Below are 11,549 nucleotides of genomic sequence, written 5' to 3' on the forward strand. Positions count from 1 at the left end.
GTGCAAGTACCATTTAATTGCTGACTCGTTTGCGCACCGCAAGGGACCGAATTAGTACATGTTAAATTAGCTGTTATTGCAGGCCGGCAAGTGTTCTTTCGCAGCATCCTAGTGCAGCTTTCAATATCTTCCAGCTTCTCAACTTGAATGTACAATGTATTCATCAAAGCGAAAAGCGTGACCAAGCTATCTGCTTTAGAACAGTAAATTAAGACTGCGCGTGCATCATGATCATACGGATGTGTTCTACAGTTTATATTTATATTGCCTAATCATCAGGAATAGTGTGAAGGCATGTTTATAAGTCGTCGTCGATTTTGCTCAAAACAGCAACTTAACTAATTATTCGGAAACATGATTTTCATTTTTCTGTTGTCTGTACCGAACGTACTCGGTGGTAAGTCTGTTGCAGCGGATGCAATTCCGGCGATGGTAAATTACCGCGCCGATTTCGAGGTCAAGCATGACGATAATGACGACGCAGTAACGATTTCCATAATTTCCGTGGGCAACTATTATTCTACATCGATCTCCAGTTTCCCATATGTTGGACCAGCCCTGGACATGGGCCTGGAAACACTAAGGACAACGTTTGAGCACTTCTCTAAGCGAAGGGTTATCTTCGATCACACTTACGTGTACGGCAAACAATATCACACCTGCGAATCTGTTACGGATAATGTTGACCACTTTGTTGCGGAATATTATTACAATCGGGAATCAACACCAAACATGACAGCGTTCATAGCGCCAGGTAAATACGAGTAAAATACTCGCATACAGTAAAAAACCAAACCATAGGTGAAAACTCTGCAGCATATAGAGCCAATTGTAAACAGCTATGGGCATATATATTTGTCGTTTTATCTGAAAAATATAGAACTATCCGTAGAAGTTTTACTTATTTCAGGATGTACGGAAAGAATTAACCTGGCAAAGCTGGTACAAGGTAAGACCATTGAAGGCGGTTCACCAACGTGTTCGTACCGCGATTCTTCCAATATTTGTTGATGACCTCTTGCGTGTTTACATTTTTTGTACTAATTCACAAATTGTCGATCCGATCATTATCATTCAATTTTGTACAGGATGGAACTGCTTTATGATGGTGGGGTAAGACCAAATCCGATGACTACGAGTACCGTAATTGTCAAATTATAAGCTCCCTCGAAATACAGGCTTCCCCTAGGGGAAGTCTGCGACTGGAGCTCCCATAGAAGATGTGTTCCCCCGAAATAGACGCCCATGGGCTAAAAAATAAACACGGCAAAATATAGTCTTTGTTTGTTTATACGGCAATCTTGTAATAATAATTTTAATAAAGGCGCATTTTAAATTTAAATGCCTACACAGATGCAAAAAAAATCAGAAAAAAATCTACAATTCTGTTAGTTTCTCGTCTTTAAAAAAATTTTGTCGATGAAAGCTTGAAAAGTGCTCAGCTAGAGCATCTATTTCCTTCAAATTTTTATTAGCCCATGCCAAGAAAGTTAGTTCGCAAAAAAACACCAATCCCGTAATACAAGCCCATGCCCGTAATTGAACCCCCTCCTTGAGACAATCGAAATATTTATTGCCCAGAGTTCATAATTGGATAATTATGGCATTTTCAAGATTATTTATATCTCGTTAACCACTTGTAAACGATTTTTGAGTTAGGCCTTCCTTGTTGTATAAAAATGGAGGAAAAGGAAATGTATATTTTTGCATAGATTCTATTTTTGTGGCTTTTACAGTGGAAACGGCGAGCCAGTATTTCGTGATAAAGCGCTATTTCCAAATTTGGTCCTTGCCGGCGAAAATGCAATTCAAAGCTATGTGAACTTTTTTTCCACACTACTACATCGATTCCATTGGAAAGATGTTTACATCGTACTCAACAAGTCTGCCAAACCGTTCCATACGTTGCTAGCGCCAAGTTTACACGGCTTCTTAAGAACGCAAAAAGATATTTCTGTGACCTTTTCAAAAACCGGCAATGATACCAGAGAGGAAAAGCTTCCAAAGCTTTTAGAAAATATAAAGATATCTGCCCGAGGTACGTACACAGAGATTTTGCACATATGAATATCACTTATAAAACTGTTAAAAATGTGTATCAGCAAAGGGTGATTATTAAAGTAACATGTCATTCAACAAATTTGTGACCGAGGTACACTATCGTTGCAGTTGTGATATATTTGGGGCTGGCATCAGATCTGAGGAACTTTTTGGTAATCCGGCTCCGTCATACACTTTGCATTAACAGCATATTATGTCAAAATTTGTAAAATATCAAAATTATATGGGACGATAAAAGCACCACGATTCTCTTCTTCCAGTTACTTGCTCAATCTTATGGGATGGCAAATGGAGATTACGTAAGTCTACGGCAACTGCAGTTTGGTGTGTGGATGTCTTTTGTTTTTGATAAACTAAACCATGTTTGTTAACTAACATTACCTAAATTTAGGCATACTTTGCGGTGGAGCCATTTAAACACAAGGATTATGGGAATATTTCATGGCAGTATTACGATGGCTATGATGAGGTAACACAGACAATTTATCAACTTAAAACTCCATTTCATTGCTATTAATTTTTGTGATTGAATAATCGATTAGGCGGCGCAGACAGCATACAAGTCGTTGTTTGTGATAACTGCTGCGTCGGATAATTCTAATGTTTCCGAGCGATTAGCCTTTTACAAAGAACTGAAGTTCCGCTCAAAGCGAGATTACAATTTTTCGTACGCTGACGGAGAGCAGGTGAGGATAATGCTACCAAGCGGGAAATTATAATAACTAACATTGATTCAATAAAAAAACAGAACTACTCAACTTTCGATATTGTTTACGAATGCTGTTAGTCGGTTCACCTGGCGGTACATACTCGACTCGTAGAACGAAACTTTACTTTTCAGCCAAATCCATTTGTTGTGGCCAGCTTCGAAAGTCTATTGATGTTCGGCAATGTAAGTGCTTTTTAGCTATGATCTAGCACTGAAAAAAATGTTGGTCCGAGCAATTAAATGCACCTTATTAGTGTTTTTAAAGGTTTTGTTAGAGAGGTTAAACGAGACAGGATTCGATTTAGCCGACGGAAGCGCATTCGCTTCGGAATTTTGGAATCGGTCTTTTGTGTTGCCTTATTCTGGAAATGTTCAGTTTGACGATGTCGGGGAACGCCAAACCAATCTCGTAATGCAACAGTTTATGAACAACTCAACCGATGTGACTGATATCCTGATCTTTAACGACACGACCAGCGAAATCCACTTCCTAAGTAACATTCAGTGGAATTCGGTATGGCCCATTAAAAATGAACCCGAATGTGGATTTCTCGGTACCGCTCAACGGTGCCGTGATTTGGGTAAAATATGCTCCATTTTTTCCGTTTATTTATACGTTTAACGTTGTTACCTGCAGAACATTTCAACGTTTCCGCTGGTACATGTGGCCTTTGGCATTCTTTACAGAATATAGAGCGAATGTAAGAATCTTGACATCTTCCATTGTTGGAAGTATTCTGGTGATCTGCTGCATGATCACTGGAGCAATGAGGTACAAAAGCTTCAGCTGCCGGCATTATCGCGCTAACAAAAATGCTCCTGTTCTTCTTAATAACGAAGCTAATCAGTGATTAACACTGCAGATCTGCAACACGCAAAGCGATTATTCCAGAAAACAACCTTTGGGAAGTTAAAGGCGGCCTTATTAGGTAAATCACCCTTCGTTTCGCATGGTATCAAACTGCTTTATGGGCTAAGGTCATGCACGTGACAAGGACGGACTACCATGGATTTACAAAATATTTTGCGCTTCCGTTTCAAAGGGTGTGAGGTGTAATTGATTAGATAATTTTAGATGTTTACCAGTCATTATGGATGCTGATCGCGGCAAAAGTATCATTACCAGTGTAAGTAGCGATATATACTCGTACTACAGTTCGTGCACGGACAAAATTACAGTACGTAATTACATCGTAAACAATATAAAAAACGCTTTTCTTCAGCCTAAATTTGCAAAGATCATCATGACCAAGAAAATTTTTATCTTACTTTTAGGCTATTGAACATGTGTTTGGTATAAAAACAAGGAACAAATTGATTCAACTATTAGTGGCGTTCATTGTTTTAGAAAAGACGGACGCGCTATTCCGGCATTGCCTCGTTGAAAGGCACGAAGGTCTGGGTGGAATACATCGCTGTGCGGCAGCAGATAAAATTAACCAAAAAGACGGAAACCCTTTTGACCATTGTAAGAATCGTTGGCTACTAGGTGTGCCAATATTAAAAGTATCGTTTGCTAATAAAATTAAATGAGGCTTGCTATACGCGCGCAACAATCAAATTAAATTGTAGAAAAATCTGCAAATCATCTCCGAAACCTTAATTATCTAACAGCAAATTTATTTCTGTGGCAGGTTTACAACTGTGTACATCCAAACGTCAACAGGTTTATTGGACTTGCTTTTGAAGAAGGGCTTATGATGTTAATCAGTGAATACTGCAAGAGAGGAACATTAAAGGATGCCATGGAAAGCCAAAGCGTGACACTGGACTGGATCATTAAATTAAATTTTATCTCCGATTTAGCACAGGTATCCAAGTATTCGCATGACAACTACAGACTGTAAAAACTACGAGCAGTTCACGATTCTCGCAGATCAAATGGTAAGGAAATATTTATTTGTGTAAAAATTGTCCAGATTAACCAGTAGCGTTAGATATTTTTTTTAGACCGGAACTGCAAGAAATACGCGAATAATACTAAGAAGCCGTAGAATCATTTTAATAATGCCTGATATAGAAAGAAACTCAGTGATCTGCTAAAGTAAAAAATGGGAATTCAATGCTTATAAGTTAGAACTGTGACGATCGTTTTTAGGCAGTCCGTTTTATTCATTCTTCCTCATTGGGCGTGCACGGCTTTTTGAAAAGCAGCCGCTGTCTGATTTCCAATCATTTTACACTACAAGTGGCTGAGCTCGGTCACGACAAAATAGTGGAGACGGTATTCGGCACAAACCCCCGCGCGGCCAATATCAGTTTCACTCGCCGGGAATCCGTGTGGATAGCGCCGGAAATGCTGTATTACAAGAATTCTGCTACACCGGAAATGGACATTTACGCCATCGGGGTGATTATTCAGGAACTGGTACACGATACCTCGGCTGCTCATCTCAGCCTGAGCAGCTTGCGAAACTTCAGCTTGGACGGTGGTCAACAGCGAAAAAATCTTCCGATCAAGAGGGACACCGAATCGAGATTGATATATATGTCCAAGCGCTGTCTGAGCGCCAATCCTATGCGGCGGCCCCGCATTAAAGAAATCATCGAGCTTATTGTCAGTTTGAGAGGAAAGTCACCGAACAGTGTTTTTGAAGAATTACTCAACCGGTTGGAACATCATACGGGAGAATTGGAAAATGCTGTCAATAACCGTACGGATCAGATCATGCTAGAGAAAGAGGAATGTGACAAAGTTTTGCACGAACTACTTCCCAAGTATGCAATTTGTACCATGTACCATCAGAACTTTCGTGACCTTACCACGTCACAATACATATCGGTTTCTGGTGACCTTACAATAGAACGTCGACAAAAAAGCGTGCGTCCTGAGTTCTTCGGTTCTTTCAATAAACTTTCGTCGTTTTGCAGGTCAATTGTCGAACAGCTACGGACGGGAGAAAGTATAAAACCAGAATATTACGAGCAAATGACGGCATGCTTTTGTCACATCTTCGGGTTTCCCCATTTTGCGGACTACCATTCGGCGCAGCGGGTCACAAAATTCCTATCAGAGATGTTTATTTTATATGACGAAACTATTCAGTCATTTGATGCTTTCAAATTGGAATCATCGGGGGAAAGTTTAATCGTAAGATGTTGTTGCCATTGAATTTAGGGCCTTTTACACAAATCCTAAACAATACGAGTCACATTTTCATACATGTGTTTACAACTATTGTGAAGTTGTAAACACATGTATGAAAAGCAGTCACTAGCTCATCGCGGTCCGAAAATGAAATTTCAGGTTGTAAGCGGTGTGCCGATGGAAAATGGTCTGCGGCATGCGGTGGAAATATGCCGCTTTGCTATTCAGCTGCGAAAGAAATTCACGAGAAGATATTACGATAATCATTTGCAACTCCAGATGGGCATCGACACTGGTTTGCGAAACCAAATTTCAGTTCATAAACTACATGTCAAAGTCTTATATTCTGTAGGTTCCTGTGTGACAGCGGTTCTCGGATTCAAAGTACCCCGCTACAATGTGTAAGGTCATCTGAACCGCACGTATATAGTCCAAATTTCGGACAGTTTAATGCCGCTCGTTTGATACTTTCACACCTAATTTGCAGCATCGGCGAAACGATGAACGTTGCTAGCCGTTTGGCAAACAGCGGAAAACCATCCAGAATTCAAGTCAACCAGACCACCGTTCAACTGGTGATGGATGCCGGAGCAGATGACCTGCGGTTCTTGAACAGAGGATTAGTTGACAAAGGCACAAACTCCTTACAAACATTCTGGCTGGAGGACAAAGTTTGTTTGAACTGCGGTGGTTTTAATGCATTTTACAGATTACAAGATACTTAACAAAACCAGTTGCTGTTGTACTACAAACTATATAATACATTTACGCTATGTTACAAAATCAACCGAACCCGAAATCTCTGTCAACAATCAAAGTAATTTACTATGATTACCGAAAGCTTAAATGAATCACCACTGTTAGGCATCAACGTTTGCAAAAATATCCCATATTTTGCGTGACAGCAGACATTTTCTTCATAAGGCATTAACTGGACTTAACTATCACTTCCGGATGAAACGCTGCCCCGATCACCAGACGCGGTTTCCAGCACTTCATGGATCGTTTTGTCTATTTGGTCTTTCTCGCTAACTGCCGCTTCTTTAATCATAGCCAAGACAGATGTCTTGGACGGGAGCCCAACAAGATCAACTGAGAGCATTGTGCGAAAAATTTCGTCCAACATTTGAGACATTTTTGTAGAGGCAACGCCATAATTTCGATGTAACTTGGAGATAAGGGACCGGAAGTTTTCATGGTATCGCCGACCCGGGGATTTAATCCACAGTAACTTTTTACGGAGCCTTTCGTCAAAATTGTCTAAAGAACCGGAAGTAAATTATTCAGCATGCACTAACAGAAAAATACAGCGAATCATCGTCTCGTAATGGCTTACAGGCGTCATCTTCTGATAGGATGCGGCACTGTCTTTCCAGCCTCTGATTCTTTCGAGAAAGGGTTAGAGATTCTTTTTTCAACTTTTCATGTTCGATCCGTAGTTCTTTATGGGCTTTCTTAAGTCGTTTGAGTTGGTAATGAAGTTGGTTTCTGGAATTTTTCATCACTCGTAATTCCTTTTGAGCTATAGGATTTTCCGCAGGCTGATTCGACTGAACTGGATAGGACACCGCAGGCATCGAAGTCGGTATCAGTTCTTTGACGACAACACAGACTGGCTTCTGCGATTTTTCCCGGCTCTTCTCGAACCTCGACAAACGCATCTCTGCAGCTTTCAAGCGACGCGCTTTGTCTGCACGGGTAGCTTCCATCGCTTCCACTCGAAGTTTAAGTTTTGCATTTTCTTCGGCAAGAAATTGCACCTGATTTTTCAAAGAATACTTCAGTGCCGCAGCATCGGAATGCCAAACCATTTCACCTGCAAACAAAATCGACTACAGAACATTCCAATCATCCAATGTTTAAGTGCTTAAATCCACGACTTCATCACTGTTCCTTTATATGCGTTCATACTGAGTTCGGGTGCTCCTGATAAATTACCAATGATCATTATTCTATTATTGTTTTTATCAGTAGCCTGGCGAACAGCGATTTTTAAAGACACATTATTAAAAAAATGGTGACTGCTATGCGCCCCGACAAACCGGGCGCATAGAATTTAGCTATGCGCCCCGATGTTCGGGCGTACAGAATTTGGCTTTGCGCCCCGAATTTCCGGGCGCAGAAATATCGGCGATTTGCTGTTTTTCTGAAGGTTTTTTATGTTTTATTTGGCTTGTTTTACTGTATCTATTCAACAACTCACTTTTCCTGTTGTATTGTCATAGACATGACAGCTTATAAAACTCAACCCGTAAATTTATTTGCTTTGACGCAGACTACGGCAGCAACAGCGACGATGCGTAATTATTAAGATTGACTTGAGCATTGGATGAGGACACTAGCACCGGAACTCGGGTCACCGGTGCAGTCGACTCCGTCGTTCTTGCTAAAATCAGTCCCCAGTCTCTTCGCAAAAAAAATTTGGGGGGGGGGAGAAAAAAGCTACCTGATACTGGTACATGTAAATAAACTTTACTGATACTAAAGTTGATTTACTGCAGTGGACACAATAGCAACCAAGGGGGGATCCATAAATTACGTACGCAGCGAACCAGCGAGGGACGGGTCCAAAAAATGTGACGGCCCCGGCGAACCCAGGGGGGAGGGGGTGGTCAGCTCCATGTATTACGACTGAACGAACCAGGGGGGAGGGGTCAAGCAAACGTGACGGACCGCTACGAAGGGGGAGGGAGGGGTGAAAAAACCGTGGTTTTCTGCGTACGTAATTTATGGATGTCCCCCAAAACGAACTAAATACAAATGTGCAATCGCTATCAGCGACATCGTCAATCAGAGTTGCATTACTTCTCGAGTATCGGGACGACACAATGTATGTACATCCCAACGATACAATAGCATCGGGATGTACATCCCAATCCCAACGACTCCTACCTAATGGCTTTTCTCGGCTGGACACTGGTCATCAAGTCGTCCAGCCTTGCAACTATCTACGCTGCGTTAACCGGAATTAGCTTTGCTAATTCTATTTTGCAACAGTTTGGTGCATGGAGTGGACTTCTGTGCTGTCCTAGAAGACCTATAACAATTGTTACCCACAGAACGTGATTAAACCAGTGTTATAAGCTTGCTGTAAAGTTGCTAAAAATTAGGATCTCTCAGACTGATTCCGTGATGTTTTGAGTAAGCTTTTCAATAAACCATGCGATAAAATGGGGATAAACAAAACCAATACTATTAAGGGTACTTAAATTCTGCAGTTCTCTGTAAACTTCTGCTCTCCTGCAACCTTAAGGGTTAATCGAATACAAAAAAAATAAGTAAAACAATCAATTGCCGGAAAAACTTAAAAACTTCGATATTTCTGCGCCCGGACATTCGGGGCGCAAAGCAAAATTCTGTGCGCCCGAGCACTCGGGGCGCAAAGCTAAAATCTATGCGCCCGGTTTGTCGTGGCGCACAGCCATTTCGTAAAAAAATTTACAAATTCACTGTTTTCTTTTGCATTTTTATCTACAGCCTTACCTGGTGCTAAATCTGGCAGTCCATTTTCTACCTCCATCCGAGACTGTAATCGTGAACTCTTCCGCAAAGTTCTTTTATCGAGTACTTTATTCGGAAGGACATCGATCTGCTGCAACTCTGCACAGTCAGCGGTCACAGCGGACAAGTCTGGTGCAGAAGACTGCGGCTGCAAGGATTCGCTTTGGGATTCCTCTTCTTCATCATCCGAAGAGTTGACTTCCGTAGTGAAGTGAAAGGTGTATGAAGTGGGGACAAGAGTTTCTTTCGGAGGCGGCACAACGGTGCACTTATCAGCAGGATCGGCTTTGTATGGTTTCTCAAGGTAACTGGAGAAATCAGTGGTCATAGTACTCGTATCTGTGACTGTGTCGCGACTCTTATTCTTCAGGCGGAGTGCGGGCAAGATTGCTTGCAGCCTCCTCCTCACAGTTTCTTTTTCAGCATTTTCCAAGCCGACTCTATGATGAAGGAGAACGTCGACCACGGTGTCCACTTTTCCAGAAAAGAATCGTAGCAACTCGTTAATGTATCCATCAGTAAAAGGATATCTAGTCTGGTCAGCATAATCACTCCGACTTAAAGTTGCAGTGGATTGTAGCGTCAGTCCTAAACTGGCTAAAAGCGGAAAGGATGAAGTAAATCCACCAGAGTTCATTATCTAAAAAATAAAAGCGAAGAATATTATAACCATGAGTAGAATCTCTTCGCATTTCGATAGCGTATAAAGTGAAATGTGTCCGAAGTGCTTTAAAACTGCCCCTGAAGCACAGGCAACCACGAAGTACGAGCAGTGGCTTACAACGAGCGAATTTTCTGCGGAACTGCGTTTGGGGATAATGTAGAGAGAACTGGGAAGCGGAGAAGAGCTGATTCCAAATGTGCTTTCGCTCGTACTCCCATCCTTTCCTTCCATAGCTGGAAAATAATGTCCCCGTTCAGCATTCCGCGAGATACCGGTAATACGTGTGAACTCATCTACGCCGATAACTGTCGGTGTATGATCACTGTAACTTGGCGATCACAAAGGAAAAATTTAAAAGCCAAATGCTCTAAAAGCGGCAATTTAAAATTTATTTTTTACCGGCTAGATGCAGAGATTCTGCAGCAAACGCTGGTTTTATGGGTTCCAAATCATAACTGAGAGCGTGCCCGTAATTTTCGTGAGATGAGCAATAAACTGGATACCCCGAAGCAGTCTTTTCAGTACTGGACGCCATCGAAGATTTTACAGCAACTACAATAAATGATTTCATTAAATGCTCTAAAAGGCCAAAAAATAGAATAACATACCATCCGGCGATGGCTTCTCCAAAATAACTGACTGTTCGGCTGGCGTAAGCTGTTTCAGATCTGGATGCTTTCCTGGACCCTTTGTAGCAGTGGCGAAAGGTGTATTGATGTAGCATTCATACGTGACAGCGTTGTGTTTAAACCTCTTCGGGTTGTTTCTCCATCTGTACTTCTCACGGACTCTGCTGATTACTTGCCCCACTCTGGATTTCACTAGATCGATTGATGAATTCTCAAATTGCACACTACACTTCATGAGAAATGCAGCAACAGCATCCATACGGCCATCAAAAAATCTGGACAGCTCATCCGCATGTCCGTAAGTGAATTCATAAATCGAAGCAGAATTATCGGCCTCCCCTAAATGCTTGATGCTTTCGAAACTTAATCCAAGGCTGCTAAGCTGCGGAAAGGACGACGCAAAATCCTTCCCCTGGCCAACAGATAAATGATTCTATTACTGAAATGATCAAGTATTTACAGAAATATTTAACACTAGTCAAAATTCAGAAACTAATAAGCAGTATCAGCTCACAGTTGTCAAAATATTAATAATAATTTAATAATAAGTTCAGTACCTCATGTTTCACGATCAGTTCCTTCGGTTGTCGTTCAACATCGTCTTTCGAAAATTCCTTTAAATTATCCATAATGACGGGCAACTAAAATACGATAACAATGAGTGCGAGCGTTGTGTATTGCGTTGCGTTGTTTTGCGAAGCGTTTTCTATTGCCCATTAAAATACGATTCCGAGAACTGATGCTTGTGCTTTTCTACAGAATCCCTACCGAATCTCAGAACTGTCGGAAAAGGGTCGTACAACAGAAAGAATCAATCGACAAAAAAGTTCAGAAAGAGATTTCAGACTAGAATTAGCCAGACATTAAAAAAAAAACCAGAAAACCAATGTTGTGGAT

General features: G+C 41.2%; 2 protein-coding genes across 2 annotated transcripts; one reads left to right on the forward strand and one right to left on the reverse strand.

Moving 5' to 3' along the window:
* Positions 1–365: 365 nt before the first annotated feature.
* LOC129597939 (atrial natriuretic peptide receptor 1-like) lies at positions 366–6,709 on the forward strand. The gene is made up of 20 exons (XM_055495641.1): positions 366–754; positions 911–949; positions 1,089–1,113; positions 1,737–2,038; positions 2,170–2,213; positions 2,322–2,360; positions 2,453–2,530; positions 2,604–2,747; positions 2,903–2,953; positions 3,036–3,351; positions 3,458–3,542; positions 3,634–3,699; positions 3,846–3,897; positions 4,119–4,238; positions 4,405–4,581; positions 4,869–5,488; positions 5,642–5,861; positions 6,018–6,153; positions 6,211–6,259; positions 6,346–6,709. The coding sequence occupies exons 1-20, from the start codon at positions 430–432 to the stop codon at positions 6,581–6,583; spliced, it is 3,126 nt and encodes a 1,041-aa protein (XP_055351616.1). The 5' UTR covers positions 366–429; the 3' UTR covers positions 6,584–6,709.
* On the reverse strand, positions 5,970–11,545 carry LOC129597940 (uncharacterized). Its single transcript, XM_055495642.1, has 8 exons — positions 11,421–11,545; positions 11,210–11,293; positions 10,632–11,064; positions 10,423–10,575; positions 10,141–10,256; positions 9,342–9,999; positions 7,195–7,674; positions 5,970–7,118 (listed from the first exon to the last, which is right to left on the reverse strand). Exons 2-8 carry the CDS (start codon positions 11,279–11,281, stop codon positions 6,796–6,798), a joined length of 2,235 nt encoding a protein of 744 aa, XP_055351617.1. The 5' UTR covers positions 11,282–11,293; positions 11,421–11,545; the 3' UTR covers positions 5,970–6,795.
* Between the last annotated feature and the right edge of the window lie 4 nt (positions 11,546–11,549).

This window comes from Paramacrobiotus metropolitanus, unplaced genomic scaffold (genome assembly GCF_019649055.1).
Source record: "Paramacrobiotus metropolitanus isolate TYO unplaced genomic scaffold, Prichtersi_v1.0 Parri_scaffold0000112, whole genome shotgun sequence".
NCBI classification, from domain to species: Eukaryota; Metazoa; Tardigrada; class Eutardigrada; order Parachela; family Macrobiotidae; genus Paramacrobiotus; species Paramacrobiotus metropolitanus.